Here is a 24308-nt window from a genome sequence, read left to right as displayed (position 1 = left end):
ACAGTATACTGTATATATCATACAAATTTTTTGTGGAGATTGTGTATATACAAATATTGATTCTACATTTTTATCGAGAAAAAGTAATATATATAATTAAAATATATATATAGATTTTTTTTCCTAACGTATCTTAGGCACAATTAATGCAGTATAGACCTGACAGGAAACAAGGGAGGAAAGATGGGAGATGACATGCAACAGAGGTTCATACCCGGACTCAAACCAGGGACATTGCAATTATATGTGCAGCGTCTTAGATTGCTAGGACGCCTTGTGAACAATCAACAGGAGTCTACTTGTGTCCACTTTACGTTGTAGAAAGTGTTCGATATGCAGGGTCTCGTCCCTTCACTTTGCATGGCGCAATGAAACAATGCAAGTGTTTTGACAGCTTTAGAAGTTCTCACCTGCTAAAGGAAGGCGGTCCACCTCCATTCGGAAGTCGTCCTTGAGGAAGAGGAAGCCAATGATGGAGAAGAAGTAAACAAGGAAGATGGCCAGAACAGCAGTCAGAATAATAGAGCGGCCATTTCTGGTCACGCTCTTTATCACGTTGAGCAACGTCTCCTCTCGGATCACCAGGTCAAACAGCTGTGGAGGGAGACCAACATCAGTGAGTCATCAGCAAATTGAACAACTGTTCGCACAATCAGGATGTTTATCTCTAAAGTGGTACGTTGATCAACTAGTCGCACTGTAATGGACCTGAAGTGTGTGAGAGATTTCTTACCAAAAAGCTGTAGAAGAACTCGTGCACAAAGAGGCCCAGGACGCAGATGATGGCATAGCCCAAATGGTAGATGAAGAGCATATCCATAACAACTGCTTTGTAGCCTCGGGTGAACGTCCCCTGGTTGCCCACGAAACTTACAAGAAAGACTAACTTGTTGAAAAGCTGAAAGAGAAGGAAACAAAGTTCAGGGATAAAAAAAAAAAAAAAAAAGGAAGTCAACAGCTCTGATGTGTGATGAGGCAAGAGGGGACATGTGCCCCAATAACACTGGCTCAAATCTTCCATTACTTACATTGACAGCACCCAGCAACAACAGAGCAGGACCGAGGCCCATAGTGTAGATAGCACGTAGAATGAGGGAGACCAGGAAGAACAAGATGCCCAACGGCTTGGGCAAGACAGGAAGCAGTGCGGTGAACACCGCCAACGCCACCCACAGCGAGATATTCCAGAAGGGGGACAAGGTGCCTGGACAGAAGAATAAAGCTAAAAATCAAGGTACCGCACGTCAGTGCTCTGAAACGTTGTGGCATTTCTCGAATGAATTATTCACCTGAGCTAAAAGCGTCACTTAGCACAATCAGAGGCAAAATGACAAACATTAGTCCGTTGGGACCCTCAACTTAATCACTCAAACCAGCGTCTTCAACTTGCACTGTAAACCCCACAACTGAAGCTCGCCATTCTTTAGGAAACTTCAGTGTCCTGATGATTTCTTGATTAAAGAGGCTTTCAGTATAACAGTTTGAGTGTTTCACGAGTAAAGCAAAAAACAACAACATTTGATCACACTATGAAGAACAACAAAACTCATAATATCACGGCTCCATCTCGAGCACAATAGATCTTATTAGAATTACACGAGTGTGGAAGTGACTGGGGTCATTCTTTTATGTGTAAGGAAACATCAGGCTTGACTTAAACATTGCTTTCCTAACAAATTGCAACACATAAATACATAAATATAAATGTATTATTTATTAAAATAATGGGATCCGATACCAGATCTTTCCATTATCACAGATACTCTATCCAGCTACTTGAGTCAGTATCAGACCAATATCTGATATCATTATCAGTGCATCTCTAGCGTGATCAGGCAAATAAGTGAAAACATCTGTGTGGTGTGGACTACCTTTAAATAAACACAGCCTCAGGTAACATAGGAGGGCCATTTTTAAATGTGAACAGTGAAATAAAGTCTTGATAAACAATACGTCTTCTCACAGTGGATACTTGACTGGAGTTACTAATATCATTAACAATGTCTGTCCCAGTAAGACAGTGAGCTACCGACACCCTAAACCTGAAGCAGCTTTTTGAACTCTTAAAAAAAAAAGAATAAATAAGGAATTCTCACCTTCATCTCCATCATCACCAAAGGGGTAGAATACAGCCACAGCGATGTTGAGCAGACAGGCCAAGTAGAAGGAGATGCTCCCCCAAACAGAGATGTGTCGTGAGAACCAGAACAGAGCCTTATTTCCTGCACAAACAAACCAGGAAGCATAAGCGCGGGGACACAAACTCAGCACACAAGCACATAAAGATGCTACAGGCCTTTCAATCTATTCTGGAAACAACAATAACCAGACACTCTGGATGATCATCATGATTTACCATCCTGCAGCCCGCTTCTGCTGCCACCATCATTATTTCGCAAGCGCTGTATTCAGAGTGTAAAGACTTACTGCGGATCTTCTTCTGCCACCTCATCTCGTTGTAGAGGTTGTCAAACTGCTGGAAGAAGTCGTTAACCTTGCTGCCCTGGTCGTCTCTCTCCGTGGTGGTGAACACACGCACCTTGGACTCTTCCGTGAGGTACTCGCAGATGTTAGGGACCGGAAACACTATCTGCTCCATGGTGCGGTCGTGACGCACAATCTGGCAAATAGATGTCCAGTAAATCCTCATTACGGGTTTATAGTTATATATTTTTTTGTGGAGAGACAGGAAAAATGTGATGTGCTTGGTATTTAAAGTTTTAGAGATTCAGGATGAATGGATGAGGTTTACCTCTATCTGAGCTGTGTGATTGGCATAGTAATGGAGTGCATCATCCTTCTCATTGTCGGGGTCCACCCCAGACCCCAAGCTCAACCCCAACCCTGGCCTCAGGCTCTGCTGCAGGACCTTATTGTGTCGGGCCAGCTAGGATCCAAAAACACAAATGACTCAGTCATTGAATGTTTTACGTATATGGCATTGTCAAGACAAGATCTGTGTCAATAACAATAATAACACGATTGTGACACAATGCTTTAAATATGTACAAACCGGAAAACTTAATGGAGTAAAAACAAGAGGTTGCAACTTGGCATGGCAATTAGAAGACAGAAAATCAAAAAGCCAAATAATGGATTAATTAATATACTCCCTAACAGGATAAACTAACAGTGTACATTTGCAGATATCGGGTCAAGGTAGAGGGAGTACATTACACTATAAAGACAATTTACATGAAGACAATTATGTTACTTATACATATCGCCATTCCTCCCAGTTCTACATATACGTATACTGCGGTGATATTGGTTGCTTAAACCTGCAATAACTGATTTTAAGGCCACTTGGGAGCAGCAGAAAAAAAGTGCGACAATGGCATACCACCACAGTAGTTTACCGTCTGCATTTCCTCAAAGTAACTGTTTATCATTCACTCTTTTTTTATTTACTTACTCACCTATATCACACACGGATTACAATGAATGGCAGCTGCCCTGAGGAGCAAATTCCAGATAATATCTTTATATGTTTGATAAGATAATGTCTAAGTGTGTGTGGATCTCTGTGTGTGTGTGTGTTTTCACTTTCTGAGATAAAAATAAATAAATTAAAAAAAGATAAGAAATATCAATAGTTGAACAGTCAAAAAAACCTTCCTTGACATGATAAAACTAGTCTGCTGTTTGGTCTACAGAGGCCGAAGTGAAAACCAGCTAGACACAAGATGAAAGTACTTTCTCAGGGACACAACACCCCCGTCTCATTTCTTTACCGCTGGTACCCTCGACGAGCAAAAAGCACATTTGTTTAGTGATACAGTGACTACCGCCGGCTTCAGTGAACGCAGTCTACCTGTCTGCACAAGCAGTGTCGCATCCTTTAAGCTAATTTTAGAAACTGGCAGAGGGTTTCATTCATAGACGAGCAGTCCTCCATCATTTAGTGCAGAGGACACACTCAAATAGGAGCATGCATTGTGGACACACACACACACTCCAAGTGTGTGCACGGTTCTGAGGGAGACAGACAAAGAGAGAGGAAATGCAGTAATGCCACTGGCAGTTTTCCTTACCTGGTGGGCCAGGATGTAGATGTTGTGTCCGACGTCTCTGGGCTTTATCTGGTCTCCAACACTGTCCTCGTACTCCTCGCTCTCCAGACCCTGGGCGTAGGCTTCCTTCATTACATCCACCTGATGCACAAAAGTTATGAACAGTTACTGCTACTTACAGATACTTGCAAACCAGTTTTACATGGGACGTAGTTATGTAGGCGTGTGGGTTTACATGCTGCCACACACAGACACACACACTCACCAGTTCGGTGGGTCTCATCTTGTAGAGAATCTTCTCTGCATTCTCGCTGTCGTGGCGACTCTCCATGATAGCCAATAGGAGTTTGGAGGCATTGTTCTATAACACAAAGCTCCACCAATGAGCTTTTACATTTTGATCAACTACAACCTAAAGAGGCAAGTAATTCAGGAAGTTATGACTTATGGATGCAATTTTTAGCAGAACCAAACCATTTGAATGTTGTCATTTTATTGTTGACTTGTAAGATTGCAAAGTTCAGCAGTCTAACAGCTAGATATAATGTGCAGCCAACAAACATAAGCAATCACACGGGAACTCTCTCTAAAGAATAAAATGGCTCCATTTATTCTCTAAAACATGTGCTTTTTGCCATATTGCTCTTTTAAACATTTGGTCAAACTACCTCCGGTCATCTTGCTCCCATTCTCTTGCACTATAAGGCAATTACTACTATAAAAGCAAACTACAAGCGTTGCTACAGTAATGGCTTTCAATGCCTGTGCGTCATAGCGAGCAGCCTCTCAGAGCTCTTGGAGTCACCTGCTGCTTACCTTGAGCACCAGCACGAGGTCCAGCCGATGCTTCCCCAGGGGGTTGATGGAGTTGACAATCAGTGCTATAATTATGTCAATGCCATTAGACTCATGCTTGGCTATACAGCTCTGGAAAAATAAGAGGGGTATAGTTAAGAGTGAATGCACGTCAGATAAAAACTAAATACATCAGAAGAAGATGGGCTTGTGTTTGACAAACACACAGAGAGAGAAAAGAATAGTGTTCAATCAATGGAAAACCAAACTGATAACGATATTGTATGTGGGAATACCAGCCAACATATTTGTGTTCAAAGATTTAAATCGTCAACTACAAACTAAACTGTCCTCCACCCACCTGGTTTTCATGGCAGGGTCCTTGGGAGTACTCTGTGATGGTTTCCAGGGTTTGGCGAACCAAGTCCACATTACTCTCGTTAATGTAAAGGCCCAGTAGCCCGAGGCCTCCAGTGGTGCTTCCACAAATACAGTCCAAGAACTGGAGAGTCTCACACACCAGATTGTAGTTTGTCTTGTTGGACTGGTTGCGCAGAAAGTTCTGGATTCAGAGCAGAAAAACAATCGATCAGCAGTCAATTTAAGAGCACTTGTACCTCAAGGTTCTTTCTCAAAAAAAGGGGGCCAGTACCTGCAGCTCTGTGTTGTGGTTCTCACAGAGCAGCTGAAGGTAACGTAGGATTGGTTTCATGATGGTGATGGCTTGGCTCATCTGAGTTTCTTCTAAAACCTCTTCTGTCCCAACTATCTCACTGTTCTGGCCGAGGCTTTCGAGGTCAGTATCCAGCTCCTTTCTGAAGGCGCAGAAGGCCTTCGAGGTGACTGAGGAGGCCTCCTTCAGCTGCCCTCGCATGTCCTCCCTCATATGAAGCCCCAAGTCGTTCCCTAGAGCACAGCATATAGGCATAAAAAGATATTTTTAAAAACTTGATTGTTTAATTATTGGACAGGATAGTAACATTAAACAAGATATGTCTTTGGAAACAGATGGGCGCAAACAAGCAACATGCAAAAAGGTTACCATTTCAGAAAATGATCAATGGCAGCCTTCTCTATGATATTCTGGACATACTAGAAAGAGAAGTTGGCAACAATTGATTGTGTTTCTGTAGCATGAAAGTACCCGATGTTGATACAATGGCCTTTTGATAGGCTTGTGATGTGGGCCGTCACATGGCCCCTGACATGTGACTGCAGGAACTGGCAACAACAGTCAGTCAGCAGAGCAACAAAGATCATTCTGTATTTATACACCACTATTGTTGAAACTCAAGCTTGAGCTAAACTTGAGGACCACACATACTGTAAAAGCATCAAGGTTTTAAAATGTGTATTTGAGCCTATATTTTGGCTTTTCATCCAGTCACATTTAAATGCGTATTTCTAGGTACATCTAGCATTATTATCCAGGTGGCTACCTTTATATGAACCGCACTGTCAGTTTCATTTTGACACAGTGGTTTGTTGCATGTTCCAGACAGCAGAAGTGACAAATATGTGTCGGCCACACCTGAGAGTGAAGCCAAGGAGCCATGGTGTGTTGGTTATAATTCAAAGGTTAAATCATTACTTGACTCTACCTTTCTTCAACCTGATGCTGCTGACGTCATTGTCATCGTCCCTTTTTCTACAGCTGAGCTCAAACATGTTGACGGACACGGTGGCTCGGATCTCTTGCTGGGCCAAACGCATGCGGTCGTAGAAAACTTTGAAGAACCTCTCGGAATTCTTCTGCTTGTACAGTTGGTTGTAGAAGGAGTTCTGTGTGGGAAATCAGAATTTGTGAGTTTTTAATGTGTTCTGGGTTTTAGCTAATTAATGTGGACAGAAATTAAATGATTTGAGTGTCTGCGTTACTCGCCTGTATCTGTGTGTTTCCGCCCTGGAGAAGGGCGATGCCCAACAGAATGCTCTCCTCAAACACCCGGTCATTCTTGGTGTTGACGATGAGATCAATCACCAGCTCTGATGCCCCAACGCTGTCCAAGAGACACTGGATCTCCACCACACTACTGCCTGGCTTGTCAGAGTCCAGCACGGGAGAACCTCCTGCAGAGATTAAATACCAACATTTAACAAATCTGTGCTCTCAACAGATATTATTGCACACATTGATCATTTTTTTTATTGTAATGGAACCTAATATTAATCTATATTCCACTGTTTAGACATATGTTATTCTATTATTTATCTCGCTATATATCTATCTCTCTCTCGATATATATATTTATATATATTTGTCTTTTTATCTTTACATGGTTCTTTAGGAATTGCTTTAGCCAGATTCAAAGTCTGCCAGCATTTGTCAAGCAGCACTTCTCCTAAGAAGCTGTCAAGTTAGCTGCTGTTGTTTCCTCCGCAGTGAGCGGTTACGCAGTGTCTACTGGGTATATTTGGGGTTTCAGTACCTCCGGATGACGGCTTGACAAAGCCGCCAGATGAGCAGTTTCCACTCCCAAGCTCCGACTTGGAGAGAAGCTTTTGATTTCCAAAGTAGCGTGTGAGGAGGATCTTTCTTAACTTGTTTCCCTGTGGAGAGAGAAATCATGATGTTAAATCCATATCACAGTCTGAGAAGGTACCAGCCTCAAACTAGGAAATTCACATTTTAGTCACATTTTGAAAAAGTAGCATTTCCGTTATCGAAATGAAGGACAAGGTTAGCGAATGTCTCATCCAAGAGAACATTTATGGTCTGGTGTATTCGCTGGCATGAAATCCACTCAATCATCCAAACAAGAGGGCTGAGCAGATTTCATCTTTCATCTAATAGGAATGATCACCGTCAGCCAATGATGCATTTCTTTCTTGATGGCTTCCAGGATGAAGAAATTGAAGCCTGACAACAATAGTGTTGTCCAATAACTCGATTCTAACTAAGCATGTATGAAATATACTGGCAGTCAAGACAGAATGTATGGTAACACTCTTTAGCCTACGGTTTGTTACAATTTGTCTTTTCTGAAATCTTATATCAATGTTTTCTTTATCCTGAAGGTTTGACATCAACATCTTTGTTTTGGAAATTGCACTCAGTGATTGGACAAAGAACAGATGGAAATATAAACTGACAAAATTAATACCAATTGAAAAAATACACAACATCACACACGCTTGTGGCTTGTGTGTGTGATGATGTTTCATCTGCATTATGCACATAAAAACCAGAACCAGCTTCCATCTAGCTACATGTTTATTTAAGGGCTGTGTTTCTTTCTCTCACACACATCTTTGTGCATCTCTCGTGACAATTGACGCAGATAAGCAGAAATGAGATTAAAGGATTCATGGAGATAATCTCCCCGTGGTGGTGGTGGTTGTGTAATCGAAGAAGAGTGATTGACAGATGGATGATATGCATTGTGCACGTCACCACCTATTTTTGTTGTGCAGGAAGCGATGGATGGATGGATGGCACATAAAGTAATGTATGGACACTGAGGGAGGTCAACAGTTTCTATGGGAACCTAACAACTCAAATGGCCTTGTTGTGATGACACCTCACCACCATCATCATCATTGATCAACAGACAGGAAGGATGGATGAATAGTTGGACAAACGGATCGATTGATGGGTTGAGCAAAAGGATGAATGGAGCCACCTGTGGTTTCCATGGAAACATGTTAGTCGGACAATCAACCCTGAGATACAGGCGGTGGACAAAATAACAGAAACACGTGAAATTATTAGAGCTTTGCAGTAAATACAGTTTTGATGGAAGGTTACACTCTGGTGGTACTGATGTGTTGATGCAAGTGATTGATCGTTTAATCGATTAGTTGTTTATCAAGTAAAAATGCAAAACACGTCGCCGACTCTCTCTCCATCTTCAGCTGTACTATAATAAAAAGCAAAAAAGCCTCCAAGAAGTTATCTTTTAAAAAAACTAAGACAAAAAAAGAAAAACAGGCTCCAGCTAAAAAAAAAAATATGACTTTTTGTTGCTTTTCTCTGTTTTTATTTTCAATTCAAATCAAATATCTTCAGAAATCTGTCATCTTGAGAAACGGTTTTCTGACATTTTACACACTAAATGATTTATTGATTAATCAGAAAAATGGCTGGTCATTAAGTTTAAAACCCTTGTTCTTAATTGCATTACATAATTTTGCAGTGTTAGCGACGGACACACCAAACATTCAGGCACATCTGGCCTCTTTGTCCCTCTGCAAGTTCCCTTATTGTGATTGTCACACCTCTATTAAAGCTGACACATACTGCTAATTGGTATTCAGCCTAATATGACTCAATTTGTTAGCATTGTTTACAGTAGTTGCATGTGGATTGCAAACAGTGCGGAACTTTAATGTGGCACGGGGGGGGGGGGAGTCTCTGCTTAACACTGAAACTGAATTATCACAGATAAATATTGGTCACTATTGATAATATATTTTAAACAACACAACAAACTGCATGATGAGACAGTTGAGGCACCGCCATGCTTTTGCCACAAAAGGTTACAGTCCAGCTGAAGAGCCTCAAACTAAGTGCACTGAGGAGTGAAGGATTGCGGAGGAGCACGTGCGGCTGATGCTCCCTGTGTCAGTAAACACTCCATCTCATCTGCAGTCAGCAGAGACACTTGTCTGCCTGCACTGTCTGGCTGAGCTGTCTCATAAACACACACACACACACACAGACACTCGCACGCTTCTCGAGCTGAAGGTGAGGTTTCATTGAGCTAGCCTCTTTAATTTCCACACAGTAATGCACGGACACAATCTCAGTGCAACGACAAACTCTAGCACTACGCTCTGCAGGGCAGCGCATCTAAATGCACGCTCTTTGACTGATTGCAGATTGAATCATGTTTGACTTAACATTCCCCCTTTTCTGACAAAGGACGTGATGGTTTTGTGCCACACTCAAACACCAGTGAAAGAAACACTCCGTGGGGGAAGTTGAAACTAGAGTTGGGGTGACAGGATTTTGCTCTTGTTCGCCTCCCTTCTGGGGAATGCAGTCTGCTGGCTGGGGCTGCAGAGAGAGAGCGAGAGAGAGGAGAGGAGAGGGGAGGCAGGATGGTGGAAGAGGAGAGTCAGCCCAGCCTGACTCATCTGCTTGCTGCTGCATTGACGAGAAAAAACTCCAGTCAGGTGATGTAAGAGCCACGAGAGCGAAAGAAAGAGAGATAGAAATAGAGGTAGAAGAACTGACAGAAGTAAGAGGAGGAGGGAGGGGGGAGTGGGGGTGAGGGAGAGGAGGAGAGGAACAAACAAAACCCAGCAAGGAGCAGACAGTCGTGGTGTTTTAAAATGTGCACAGGCACGCCACACTGCGGCTCTGGTGTCCAAGCTGGGATGAGCTGCCGATCCCCACCTCGGGCATCCTCAAACCCCCTCTTCTCCCCTCCCTCCCCCAGCCAGCTCGCAGCTTTGCTGTCTGCAGATCTGTCTGACTCCGGAGAGATGCAATGAGAAAAAGACAAAGACAAAGCCTGCCCTATGCTTCTTTAGGGGATCTAATAACTATCACAGGCAGCGGAGGGCAGCACCAGCTGTGAACCAAGACAGGCACTGTCAGGAACGGGCGGGGGAGGCTTGAGCTGCTCAGGTCAGACAAGGTTGATTATAGCAGAGACTCAGGACACAGAGGAGGACAATGTTACCCAAACAATCGGGGTGGGGGGGGGCAATAGTTTTCTTTTCTCTGTTACTTTTTCAGAAACCTGAGAGGACTCTGGGTGTGTGTCTTTTGTAAACAGTGGGGAACACTGATCAAGTACACTGTCACAGTGCAAGAACAGTTTCGCCGAAGGCCATGCGAGGGCCGAGCAACATCCAACAACTTTACCATCAGGAAGCAACATTTGGGTCCCCCAGAATGTGCAGTGAACACACTTTTTCAGTTTGGAGTTTCAAACTGAAACACTATCTTCTATTGCTGTTGTAGTTAGCACATGATACTTAAAATCAGACTGAAACGCTATCTGATTAAGCACAGTATTAAAGCATGTGTTGCACATTATCTAACAAAGACTTCATCTGTCTCTAAGGAGTGAGCTCCTCCACAGCTTGGAACTGGAGAGAAAATGAAATGCTTAAAGTGGGAGCAGTCTGTAATATAATACATATCCATATCAATGTGGCTTTGTAAGGCTTTCTCACCAAGGGAGTTATTTCATGAATAGGACAAAAATCAGGAAATCAAGACACATACACATCCTGCTGTTTTAGCACAGGCACTTTGGGAACATGAAGAGAGAGAGGGTGAGGACACAGGCAGAGCTGTAGCTGCCATTGATGATAGTTAGGTCATGTCATCTGTATTTTTCTTGGAATTTTTAAAGTTTTTTGCAGAGTTGCTGTAGATGTTTCTGCAAAAAAACACCTTTTTATTTTGACTCATTTGATATTTTTCCACCAGAATTTCACACCTGACCTGATTATGGCCATGGTGAGTTATATGCTGCTACTGTTAATCATAAAGTGAATTATTCTTAATGCACTTTAAGGCTGGTTGGTGCTAAGCTATGTTAAGCGATGCCGCTCAACTAAGTTCGAGTTAGGCAAACAGAATCATTTCACGTCTCTGCTCTTCCTCTATCCAATGATGTCCCTTTCTGCAGGATATGAAACGTTTCCTGGCCCACAGTCACTACAGGTAGCTCTGCAGCAAAAGGCTCTTGCATAAAACTCTGTCGGAGACACTCGTGCACGGAGACATGCATCATATGCCGGCATAATTTCAAGCTGCAATTCCACAGCACAAACAAGCACATCAGGAAAAACAAATTAAGCCCATATGTGAGAGCAATTGGTGAGACTGGTTCAGGGAAATACAAGAACAGCAGCGTAAACAACGATCATTGGACTGTTAGCTGGCGGGCTCACTATGGGAGTGTCACATGTGACTCACTAACATTGTTAACTGCTGATCGTGTTGCTTGTTAAGAAGACTGTGGTGCTGGAGATAGGTTAGCTGATAAGGCACACGCGAGGGTTGTGTGTTTCGTATGCCTCACTGGTACTCAAGCATGTATGCAAGGTGGACAAAATAAGAGAAACACCTTACAATAAAATAGCGCTGCTGTGTTAGCTGGCTTGGATTTTATCCACGCTGCTGACAATGCTTTATGGATGGCAATATTGTCCGTCTGTCAAGAGAGACAATACTTTGGTCCAGACTGAAATATAAGAACCAAAAAATGGATTGCCACAAAATGTTGTACAGACATTAATGTTCCCCAGAGTATGAAGGCTTTTCTTTCGCAATTTTTTTTACATTACATCACGTTAGTGATGCAACATCAATTCAGTCAATCCCAAATAAATAAGTGAGTGAACAGATGATACAGATTTAAAGCTTTAATAGTGATGTCACTATTTTCATAAATGCGTTACCACGGCAACATAAAGGACCTTACAGAGGGACACAAAGGCCAGATAATTGCTAGCTGACATGCCGGTGCATCAGTTACAAACATTTCTAAATCTTGTAATGTGGCAAAGGGAAAAGTCTCAAACTGATGATGATGTACATCAAATGTCAAAAGCAGGAGAACTGTGTTGGCAAAGAGGAACAATAGTCACACGATGACACTGATGAATATTGACTGAAAGACATAATAATATAAAATGACACATTAAATTGGTATTTACTGCAGAGCTATATTCTGTTATTTTGTGCTTTAACAAAAGCTAGAAGCAATCCGTCCAAACAACAAGTTGCACATCACATCATTCATCCTCTCCCTGTCGCCGGTCATGTGCCTCCATGAGCACAAATGACCCAACTCACTTGCAATCATATTCAAATAACACACTATGAACTGTGTCAAAACACTGTTGACAATGACAACTAATCTCATTCATCGTGGCCCGCAGATGCACGAGGGCCTGAAGTCAAGGACTATCACAATGTTACGGGTGGTTTTTTTTACAGGGCGTCTCTTTTCTCCGCGGCTTGTGTAGCTAAAAGGTTTAGGCAGGCAACGTGCTGCTGGTCTGAGGGCATTTCTACACAGGGTACACAGACTCCCCCGTGTGCAGACACGGCAAGACCAGACAGACAAACAACATGTGCTAATCCCTCGTTGTCATGGAAACCAAAACATATTACTCAACTAACAGACACCTGACCGATGGACCGAAGGAAGCGAGGGCCAGAGGAAGGAAGGAAGGTGGAAAGGACCAGGCAGTAAAACATTCATGGCAAATAGATTGCCAATTTTCAAAATAGATATAATTATTATTATTATTATTATTGGCATTAGATAAATATTTATGAAAATGTAAGGCATGCAGGGTCCAGATCTAGATTACTTAACTCCAACTTTCTTACTTGACTCATGCTGCGTCAGCCTGAATCCAGTCAAAGGTCAAACCATAAGAGTATCCGTGAGCTTATCCAGCCCTCTGCCTGCCTGACCCGCTCCATGTGGATGAACCTAAGCCATGTTCCACTACTCCCACCAGTACACAGACAACACGGGAAAACCCTGCAGGATGAGCTCACGCAGGGACAGCCAGCGTGGCACTGCGTGCCTGGGAGAGTGTGTGTGTGTGTGTGTGTGTCTGAGCGAGGCTTTCCGTCTACATGCATCTGTGTGATGTGCTTAGTATCAAGAGGGTGGTAATCTGTAAATCTGCTTTGCCTTGGGCAGGTGGTGTGAAACTTGGCAAGCAAGACAGAAAGAGAGGGACGGGAAAGAGAAAGGACAGACAGACAGCGTGTAAATGACAGGGATGAGTGTGAAGGAGAGGGAGGAGAGTGATTTATATTACATAACTAGCTTTTTCAAATCATCTGTGAACAAGAAGACACTTGGATGCAGATACACACATGACAGCAAACCATGCATGCATGTGTTCTAAAGTCTAAAATAAGAAAAAATAAACTTGTGCCATTGTATTAAAGGATAAGTCTACTGGTATTCTATATTTTCTCATTGTCAACAATAAGTACTATTATAAGTACTGTTAGTGTATCCAAACCCTCATAACTTATTCCTCTGTGCTATGGGCCGTCAATGTTGTCCGCATCAAACATGTATTAATCCACAGCGGAAAATCGGCCCCAATAAATGCATAATTCAGTCATGTTTGACTAACATTTGTGAAATACTACAGTGCCTATGCGATTTAAGAAAATACTTTTTTTTTTTTTTTTAATACTATTACACTATTCTGTAGATAGTACTAATGTACTGTGTATTTGTGACCCACTTTTAAAGATTTATATCTTCAGTGGCAACAAATGTGCTTGTAGCCGAGTAGCACAGACAGGGTAGGGAAGTCAGAAGGTATTGAGACTAATAGTTGCATTATTGTTTTCTCATGAGATTTGACAATCAGACATCTATAGAGTAACACCAGCGTTATTCTTTAAGTGACAAATTGCATTGGATGAGATAATATTTAAAATGTAAGTCTACAATGGTACTTTATGCAGATTTTCTCCCATGTAAATAGTTACGGTACAGTATCATTCTTCAAGTCTTTTATCCTGAAAAACCTGTCACCAAAGACATCTGGAGGGCAAGTGGGAGCAAAAACATTTATGGAGCTGCCGTTATCTGACAGCCAATAAAGTGCAGTGCAGCAGTAAGAGCCAACACATCTCTATACTGTGACCGCTGTGGCTCTTCCCTCCGCTGCCCGACCAGCTCTCCTGGCATGACCCAGGCAAACAAAGAGCAGAGCCTGGGTGGGACTAGAGGGAAGAGAGATAGGAAATAACTCAGGCGGGCAGACAGAATGCGATGGACTGAGACAAAGCATGGAGGGGGCAAAAGCAGAGAGGCAGCAAGCGGACAGAAGAGGGAGAGTAAGGAGGGAGGGAGGTAGAACGTGATGGTACACGTGACGCTGGCTCAGGCACTGCAGGCTGTTACGTAAGTGCACCCCCTGCCCTGTCTCCTCATGGACTGAGCAGACTCCGCTTCTCTCCAATCCCTCACCCTGCAGCCGCTGCCCACTTTTTTTTCCCTTCCACTCACATGGCTCCTCACATGGCTGCCTCCCTCCCTTCCTCCCTCATTCACGCTCCCTCCCTCCATCTCTTTCTCTCACTCTCCTCCACCCACTCACTGCACCCCAGGGGAGCCACCAACCTCTGCTGCCTATGCTGTCACTCTGTCTCTCTCTCTCCCCCTCTGTTTTTGTCTGTCTGCCTCTCCCTCTCTCATTATTTCCATCAATCGTTTTCTCCCACTCTCTCTCTCTCTCTCTCTCTCTCGCGCTCTCTCTCTCTCTCTCTCTCTCTCTCTCTCTCTCTCTCTCTCGCGCTCTCTCTCTCCCTCTCTCTCTCGTGCAGTGAGGCTGCAGCTCCACGCTCAGGGCTACAGGGATATGACAAAGAGAGGCCACAAATACATGCTTGAGCACACTCACACACACCTACACAAACTGACATTTCACATATCGTTACCGCACTGTCTGGCTGCTCGAATGCGCTGAGCCGCTTTTAAAAAAAGTGATGTTTTTTCTACTTTAAATTCGTTTGTCTCATTCCAAAAAACGGTTGAATCATTTGCCTTTTCGAAGGAAAAAAAAAAAAAAAAAAAAACACCAGCTTGGCTGACTGACACAAGATGCAAACACAAAAAGGGAAAACAAAATTCTGACTCCTGTAAGTGACACTGGCTGCCATGCACTATATTGAGGAAGGTAGTCTTGACAGTATTGCCAATGCAATTACAATGAAAGAGAAGGTAAAGGAACATACATGCATTATGTTCCAACAAGTGATGTTGTGGTGCAACAGTAACAGCCTTTAAGACAGCATTCTCAGCCAAATAATAATCATGTTGCATCAAATCCCACATGGTCAGAGGACAGCAACACACGCTTTCTCCCAGTTCACTTCAGGACAACGTTTAGTTCAATAAACTGAGTTGTGAGAAATTCTGAACAACAGTGTTTTTTTGGGTTGTTGTCTTCTCACTTTAAAGTCTGGACTTGATCAGCTCATTTTGTGCCGTGTGAGTTGCACACTGTCACCTGCTGGAACAAACTTTTCTAAACCATCCAAAGGTGATTACATACCGGACTCTTTTGGCCCTCACCCTCCACCCCCTTGGTGCACACAAGCATGCACACAAGCATACACACACACAGCCACCTCCTTCAGTCTCCTCTATCAACTCTTGTCATTCATGTTCCAGGCCTCTGGCTGAGTGGGGGTGCAGCAGCAGGATATGCTGCCCCCCACCCCCATACTCGCTGCAGTATTGATTTGTTTGTTCAGTGCTTGCCCCCCCTCCTCTTACTCCTCCCCCTCCTCATTCCCTTACTTCCTCCCACCTATTCTGCTCAGTGCGAGTGTGTCCTCAAGTGCCTCCCTGTGTTATGTAACATAGAAAGACCCACAGCATACTGATGAAGGGGAGTCTGGGCTCGGGGCCGACAGACCTGGGAGAAAACAAAGACTACACCGCACTGCTGATGGGAGTACAGCATTGCTGGCACTTGAAGTTAGGGCGTAATCCACAGAAAATGTTACATTTTTTATGCAACAGTGAGATTGTGAGAAACTAATACAATTTTCTTGGGAATTCTGAAGTTTTACTTTCTAAAAGTGAAGAATAACAATTAAAACCATGTTTCATGTGAAATTCTCCTCATTCAGAGTCAAGTACTCACAGCCTCTTGAAAGCATTCCTTCTTGTCCATCATCTCTCTGAGTGTTTGCAGGATCTTGATACACAGCTTTTCCTCTTTGTCCATAAGCTTCTTGGTGTGTTTGATCAGTCTGACAGAGAGAAAAGATAGATGCTGTATCACTTAGAATTGTGTCCTACTAGTCGAGTCAAATCAAAGAGATATTTTACTGATCACCACAGGTGAAATCTCCCTTTCTGCTCTCCGGGGAGGTCAGGCAGCAGCAGCAGAGTAACAGAACTCCTGGAGGTTTGATGTATCAAACTATATATTCTTTACATATCTAACATGTTAGTTTGAGTAATCCACTGACCACAGTTTGTTCTTTACATATTTACTATTGTTTACTTTAAAGCTACATCTTGGTCTTTGTAATGTTCCATTTATAATTTCAAATATATTTTTTGTGTAAATATTCTTGACTTTCAACTCTTTCCCAAAGCTCCCACAACTACTGAATACATACAGTATAATAGTTCCTAATTAGTGTAGGTTTTAGTCAATGCTACTTTTTGACCTGCCAACCTTTAACTTGGCAACAAAGTAAATATTAGCAATAATTAACAGCTATCAGCAACTTCTGTCAAAAATCCTAATCTAAACCTAAATGTCACCCATGCTGTCGCTTCTCTGTAGCTACACTAACACTTTTAAAAGAGTCCTCCATGCTTTGAAAAATTAGGAATTTGTTCCTTACACAGGTTGTGTGACTTACTTGGACATGAAAGCTCCGCTCTCACAGCGCAACCGAGCAGCCTCTGGAAACAGCAGCTCTGGGCTGTGAAGAACATCCACTAGCACAGAAAACTCTGCCTGAACCTTCGGACTGAACTGCTCCTCCAGAAGGGACACGACCCCCTGTACATCAAAGACCGACACACATAAAGGCTCAATCAAATGCTCTCCTGTAGAGAATGATTCTGCTAAAAATCATTTAGAAAAGCCCACATAAACTTCTAAATTTAGACTCTGTATTTTATTTATTTAGCCACACTAGCAGCACGGCTCTAGGGATGGTAGTCCACCACTTTGGTCAACACTGAAATATCTCAACAAATGTTTGCTGGATTGCCATGAAATGTTGTGCACATAGCCTCGGTACCCAGAGGATGTGACCTAATAACTTGACTTTTTCCTCTATTGCCAGTATGAGGTTGACAATTTTGGTTGTTAAGTGAAATGTTATTTTTGGTGTATTGCCATACAATTTGGTCATGACATCCATGCCCTCCTCAAGATGATTGTAATAACCTAATGATCCTGAACTTTACATCTAGCACCAACATGAGGTCAAAACTGAATTTGCCCAACACTTTAGCATTAAGCTCAAAGCTCTGCCATGCCTTCGTGCAGTGTGGCTGTAGACTAATAGTCCTGTTTGAAAGAAAAGTGCACCTGGAGCTTCTCAATGATGTTCTTGTAGTCAGGGCCACCCAGGTTCTCCTTGCGGGGTCGTGTGCGGGCAGATATCCTCCAGTCCTTGGCCGCTCGCTGCACCATGTAGCTATGGACCTTCAGAGACAAAGTGTTGACCTGACTGTCCAGGTCCACTGGGATGGCTATGGCCCGTGCCTTAGCTGGGGAAGAACACGAAGGGTTGGATGTCGGTGTGATTTTGTGTACAAAATCAACACAATACATACATTTACGATTACATTTATTAGTGATTTGCATTTTGATCAATATTTCAATGCCTCTATATCTATCATTGGTCAAAGACTGGACAGTAGAGTAGCAACACTCACCAACGTCAGCCAGCGTTTTGATACAGCTCTCAATATTAGCCTTCTGAGCAGAGTTGATCCAGTTGCAGTTGTAGATCCTGAAAGAAGACTGAAGCAGCTTGATGAAGACAGACTGGTTTGCCTGTTTAATGGTGAGAGGGAGAGAGAGAGAGAGAGAGAGAGAAAAAGAGAGAGAGAGCAGGGAATATTGTTTTTTGAAAATGGCATAAGTGTAGAGAAAAACAGAGATAATCCTGACGGGAACACTTCAATATTGTGTCTGATGGCAGACATTAGAACAGACTTCTGCGTAAAACACCTCAAGCATCTGCTCGACGTATACAAATGTCTGCAATGAAACAACAAGGTCCCAGGTGATGGGTGCAGTAAAAGCGGCAGTCTGCTATCAAATCATTTTACTGTACAGTAGCTAAAAGTTGGCAAAGGATTTGGACACGTCACGAGTGAGCCTCTCTCTGCGGGAACATTTCCCCTGCTTGTCAGAGGTGAAAAACAGTACCTGCAGGTTGGAGTGGTTGACAGAGAAAGGTGAGCTGAAGAAACCCTTGACAATGGCCATCACTGTCTCTGTCACATACTTCTCCAGGGCCAAATCAGCATGGTTACGGTCTGTGGTAGTGTTGCACACCTTAAATGCAAAAACAAAATGGAGTAAAACTTCTGAACAAGCTCCTCCCAACACCACACCGCAGTGAGTGAATGGATTTAGAAAATGAGTAAGCCTCAATGTATCTAGACACATCATTAGAAAAGTATCAGTCTGATAGAGTCTTACACTGGACATGTCCACCAGGAAGTTGTCAAAGAGCTTCCAGATATGATTGGAGGTGTATATCTCCTTCATTTCAACCTCTGTGTCCACGTAGCAGTGATTCACAAAGTTCACATAAGCAGTTTTGACCTGGGGGATAAAGAAAAAGGATGCCTGGTTACTTTAAGATAAAAGACAGATGAAATTACACTAAACAATGTACCCAAGGATGCAAACTTGACAAAATGTGTATTTTTATCTATACCATAAACTTGTCCAGCCTTACCTCTGGTATACAGTGGACATCAGTGACAACTTTGACAATGTCGTCCAGCGGTAGCAGAGAGTTGCATTTCAGCTCAGTGTAGACGTTCTTGCCCTCGGTGCAGGCGGCCAGTAGCTCCACAAGCATGTTGTGGTAGGCCAGAGCTCCATCTTCATCTGTCCGCTCTCGCTCGGAGCCCATCATCTGCAGCAACACTGAGAACGAGGAGCGGTCGTTGTAGAACACCAGCACGTCTTCGCCTCCGTTCACCAGCTGGACAAAACAAACAAACAGAGACCCGAAGAAAGGTTTACAGTTATACTCGCTGATTAATAAACGTACAAACGTGTTCATTTGAAAACATTGGATCTCACCTCTGTCATGACTTTGTCCTGACATTTCTTCACATACTTCCCATCTGCTTTCACAATGGTTTGCAGGAACTTGAGGTACTGAACGTGTCGTCCGTGTGTTTCAATGCAGTGGACAAAATGATGGACCACACGGTCGCTGATCTCATTGCACAGCTGGTAGTTCATAAAGATGTGCCGCATTGTCTCAGCTTCAAGCAACTGGTTAAATACAGGAGATTTGATTTAGTCTTTTAGAGGAAGATCATCTGAATAACAGTGTGTTGAATTTGTATAACAGGAAAAGAAACAAAGACAACTGTTCTTGCTAATACAAAATTAGTACATATCACTTTCCTGCTGTCAGGCTGTTGTTGTATTTCTTTTTCATGATAGATAAATCCTGAGGATGCTACTGCATGCTCTACCAGAAAGGAAGACCTCGCTAAAAAGTAAGGCATGACAACAAATGAAATGTACAGCAAGGTGAATGTACCCCTGGAGTGAGGAAGAGGTTCAGGTGTTTATGTAGCAGAACTTGGTTCTGATGGTTCCCTCTGCAGAAATTCTGCAGAAACGTATGTGCCAGGGTCATGATTTCATTCATCTTCTCATCACTCTGTGCAAAGGCAGACCCAAGCAAATAAAAGGAAAGATTATAGGACAGAATTTAAGAAAGCGTGATATCAAGAAATAATGATGTGCAAAGATTTCATAGACAACATCAAGTACAACGAGTCATTCATTTTGGCTGTTACTCACATTCTCATAGGGGATCTGCAGCAGGTCCAGCACCACTGTATGGGCCCCCATGTTCTTCAGCAGCCTCTGCTGCTGCACACGACTCTTCTTACCGGGATAACATAGCTTACTGAGTCTCAGTAGGATCTAAATATCACACACACACACACACACGTATTACAGACGCACTGCAGAACAAAAAGAGATGAGTAACCTGGAAATAAAGGCATGGAGCTCACCTCTTTGACGATGTTGTAGTTGTTTTCTTTGTTGCAGTCAATTTGAGGTTTATTATCTCCATCCTGTACTGGGCTCAGGACAACCTCCTGACAAGACACATACATGAAGAAAAGCTTTCAGTAAATACATTCAAGTAATAGTTCTGTAAAGCTCCACAATTCTTTTGTGTTTACTTCAAAAGGTTTATCTTTGGCTGCAACAACCATCACATCCTGTCTCTAATTACCAGTGGTGGGAAAAGACCCTGCACAGATCATTATCATCGCTGCAATATTATGACAATAATGACGTAAACACACACACTACACACTATGTTACAGGCACTACACACTATGTTACAGGCCTGACTAATAAAAAGTGATTTACAGCAGATTCCTTATTCCTTAGCCAACAAAACAGCTTTCCATCAGCTTTGAAGCCATTTACAGTGCAGCTGAATGACTGATGGGATGTTTACGATAAATATAGGAACTTCCCATGGAAAAATAAATGTCACACTAAAATCTGAAATGTGATTTTTTGCTTTTAGATGTGAGATAGCATTAATGGATGGTACAGCACCTCCATGTTCTGTTCTTTGACCTGCCTGACCCCCAGGTCTTCACTGCTGTAGACTCCACTTTTCTCCACCCACAGCTCTGACTTCTCAACTGTCAGACGCAGCTGGTCCAGGTCTTTCTTGATCTGCTTGTAGTTATCTACATCCTGCTCTGACACTAATAGCTGGACCTGGAAAACACACAGACACACACACACAAACACACTTGATGAGAAATTAACCAGACAAAGATATTAAAAGAACAACTGTGTGTGAGAGGATATTTCTGCCAAGAAGTCTCAGTGAGCCACTTTGGAAAGTCTGCGTATTGTTAAAATGCGAGCTAGATTCCAGCTGAGGAAGCTCTTAGTGAGACAGTTTAACTGCTGTGTCCCTACCTGTTTGAAGGCCTGCAGGACCTCTGCTCTCTGGCTGAAGTGTTTGAAGATGAGCTGCAGCGAGCCAGACACCAGTGGTGGGTAATCTTGCATGATGAGATGGATCAGAACCCTCAAAAACGTCCTGCCCCCCTCATCGTCCAGCTCCACTGCACTTAATTCTGAGCTGAAATCACAACAAAGCTTAGATAGGAGTTTTTAAGCAGATGCATCATTGCCAAAGAGACTAAGGAACAAGGTCTTTCAAAAACAATCAACTTATATATTTAATTAATTTCTCTGTGTGAATCGTCGGTTGTATTTAAGCACAGCTTCACCTACCTCCCTGCAAACATGCTCTCTGCATTGGTTGCAATCTCATCTATGTCCGGTTCAGAAGCTGGAGACAAAAGAAATTGAACAACAGGACAGCAAACACCTCATTTATAACGTAAAAAGAAGATTTTAGTACTTGGATAAGGAGGGAAAATAAAGTCGTACGTGTCATTGGGATCAATTCAGTCACAGAGGAAAAGCTGTCAATCACGGCCTTGTCCCCAAACTCTTTCTTGTAGATGGACAACAAGTATGTGATCCTATAATCCAACCTCACACTCAGGATGAACTAACGGGAAAAGGAAAAATAGAATTAAACACTGAAATACTTCCCCCCCCTTTTTTTTTCTTTTTTTCTTTTTTTCTTTTTAATAATGCCAAATTTCAACAGCAATAACTTAAAGTACATGCAGTGGGTGGCGCTTACTTGCAGGATCTCGATGATCTTCAGCTTGGTGTCCATCACCATGACATCCTCATTGTCTGGCAGGAAGTGTCCTCTCCCGTAGCGCAGGGATGGCGAGGTGTCAGGGAGGCTGTGCGGCACACCTCGACTCATCATAATCTGAGTCATCATTTCCCCAACTCCGTGGATCGTACGCAGGACATTGTTGCCTAAAGGAAACATTCATCTTCACACATTCTGCATTGTGTGTGTGTGTGTGTGTAAAGCCTATCGTTTACATCTATTTATATAGTTGACATATTTCAGCTCAAACTTGTGAAACTTTGACTGTGTATCATAAAGCTAAAACAAGTGCCCTGAGGACGTTGAATGGATGGCCCAGAACAAAAACAAATCTGCAGTTATTGTTTCCAGTCCATTAACCCTTACCACTCTTTTTATTTACCACTCTGTCTGCTTATATTGAAAGTTTTTCACTTCGATTAGCAGATTTCTTCCTACTTTTTCTGATCAGCAGAAGTCGTAGACCTCAAATCTATAGGTCTCCATTTCTGTAACTTCATATTTCTGTTCCACTGACACACAGGCCTCTTTATCAGGTCTAAGAAAACAAAAGGTTAAACACTAAACCCTAATGCTTTCATGCGTAGTCTTGCTCCTGCATACATTTGTTAACTGCTGCATCCATATTTTCCATCTAGAAACGTGGGGACATTGGTCATCATTTTAAACTGAGACATATGTTTTATTTTACCCAAATTATGGAACTGCCTCCTCCCCATTTAATTATCTTAGTCCCTTAACTAAATTCAGTTTTACTCATTATCTTTAAACTTTCTATCTATTGTTGAAAGCGCAATGTATAAAAGTAAACTTTAGTTGACCAACTCAATGACACAATACCCTTATGCTGCGTAACTGCACTGACCAGTCTCTGGGCTCCTGTCGAGCTTGTTCATGAAGGTCAATGGGTGCTGGACAATATCCAGGATGGCCAGCAGAGTGCGTGTGAGACGCAGCAGCTCACTAAAGCTATAGAAACCAAAGTAAACCAGGTTGCGAGCCAGATTCACCACCTGGAAGACAGAAGTCAATCATCATAAGGATAAAAAATAAATAAACCCTTACAGTGGCATACAAAAACACATGCATGAAGTACAATTTCAGAGTGAAATAGCCTACTGTATGTGTTTATTTTACCTCTAGCGTGAGTTCATTCTTGTCTTTATCTCCAAATGGAAAAGGCTGGCTGACCACATCCTTAAGATATTCTTCGACAAAGTCCATGGTGTGAGCAAACTTTTTCTTCATCTCTTCTCTTGACGTGTCAGTGGAATCATACTCAAACCTGTGGGAAAGCACATTCACAATCTGCATGTGGTGACTTGCAAAATACACCCGTACATAACACAGATAATCTCGCAGATGGACACTCACTCATGGATGGTGATCTTGGAGGGGATCTCGGTCCAGAGGCGGGCATACCGTACGGGCACCACGGCCTCCTGTGGGTCACGGTCCACATGCATGTGCAGCATGAGACGGCAGAAGGAGGCTCTGAGGTTGTAGGGCAGGCAGTCGTCAAACATGCAGCGCAGGATCAGATCCACAGGAAGCTGACAGGTGATCTGGTTGATGGCTAGGTACTGGCGGTCCAGACACATCTTAGCAAAGAGGTTCAACTGGTACCTACAGAGGAGGCAAGGGACATGTTTTTGTTTCTGCAGATTTGACATGGGAAGATGAAGGGGGCTTGTTTCAGCTATTTTTGTGTTACTGAAATAAGGTGCAGCACATGGAGGAACTAAAACCAACAATGCCATCGTCACCTGTAATAGGTGATAATGTCTACATCCATCTTGTGGTTGCCCTTGGCATCCTGGGCCAGGTGGCGAATGGATTTGCCGTGAGGCTCCTTGTGGCTGTCGATCCAGTAGAGCCAAACCTCAGCCTCCTCCTCCACCTCCTCCTGCAGCAAGGAGGACTCCAGGGTGATCTCTGTGTTAGGGATTAGTCTGGGGGGGGGGGCGAGAGAGGGAGTGTGACAAATAGTTACTGGAAAAATTAAATTCTGACGTAGAACTGCGGCCGCTGAAAATATCTATTTCACAAGGAGGAAGCAGCAC

The 24308-nt window shown here is 42.9% G+C and overlaps 1 protein-coding gene across 3 annotated transcripts in view; it reads right to left on the bottom strand.

Moving 5' to 3' along the window:
* The window catches only part of itpr2 (inositol 1,4,5-trisphosphate receptor, type 2), a 48413-nt gene that overhangs the window by 9810 nt on the left and 14295 nt on the right, over nt 1-24308 (bottom strand). For 2 of the 3 annotated variants that reach the window (XM_031858002.1, XM_031858019.1), the window contains 34 exons: nt 24012-24197; nt 23620-23871; nt 23383-23530; nt 23111-23258; nt 22204-22391; nt 21942-22065; nt 21783-21840; nt 21462-21627; nt 21087-21254; nt 20525-20611; nt 20307-20432; nt 20041-20163; nt 19569-19766; nt 19216-19467; nt 18954-19079; nt 18678-18806; nt 18179-18299; nt 17829-18010; nt 17149-17291; nt 16416-16524; nt 7238-7358; nt 6691-6878; nt 6410-6590; nt 5461-5714; nt 5170-5370; nt 4830-4940; nt 4279-4374; nt 4035-4154; nt 2753-2887; nt 2428-2620; nt 2097-2222; nt 1029-1204; nt 734-898; nt 411-594 (listed from right to left, as the gene is read on the bottom strand). In XM_031858002.1, coding sequence (XP_031713862.1) covers nt 411-594; nt 734-898; nt 1029-1204; nt 2097-2222; nt 2428-2620; nt 2753-2887; nt 4035-4154; nt 4279-4374; nt 4830-4940; nt 5170-5370; nt 5461-5714; nt 6410-6590; nt 6691-6878; nt 7238-7358; nt 16416-16524; nt 17149-17291; nt 17829-18010; nt 18179-18299; nt 18678-18806; nt 18954-19079; nt 19216-19467; nt 19569-19766; nt 20041-20163; nt 20307-20432; nt 20525-20611; nt 21087-21254; nt 21462-21627; nt 21783-21840; nt 21942-22065; nt 22204-22391; nt 23111-23258; nt 23383-23530; nt 23620-23871; nt 24012-24197 — 5285 coding nt within the window. The remainder of the gene's footprint in view (nt 1-410; nt 595-733; nt 899-1028; nt 1205-2096; nt 2223-2427; nt 2621-2752; nt 2888-4034; nt 4155-4278; nt 4375-4829; nt 4941-5169; nt 5371-5460; nt 5715-6409; nt 6591-6690; nt 6879-7237; nt 7359-16415; nt 16525-17148; nt 17292-17828; nt 18011-18178; nt 18300-18677; nt 18807-18953; nt 19080-19215; nt 19468-19568; nt 19767-20040; nt 20164-20306; nt 20433-20524; nt 20612-21086; nt 21255-21461; nt 21628-21782; nt 21841-21941; nt 22066-22203; nt 22392-23110; nt 23259-23382; nt 23531-23619; nt 23872-24011; nt 24198-24308) is intronic. The other variant, XM_031858011.1, reaches the window with a different exon arrangement.

Source organism: Anarrhichthys ocellatus, unplaced genomic scaffold (assembly GCF_004355925.1).
Source record: "Anarrhichthys ocellatus isolate YVR2014 unplaced genomic scaffold, GSC_Weel_1.0 scaffold2, whole genome shotgun sequence".
NCBI lineage: Eukaryota > Metazoa > Chordata > Actinopteri > Perciformes > Anarhichadidae > Anarrhichthys > Anarrhichthys ocellatus.
This window is presented reverse-complemented; position numbering and strand designations above follow the sequence as displayed.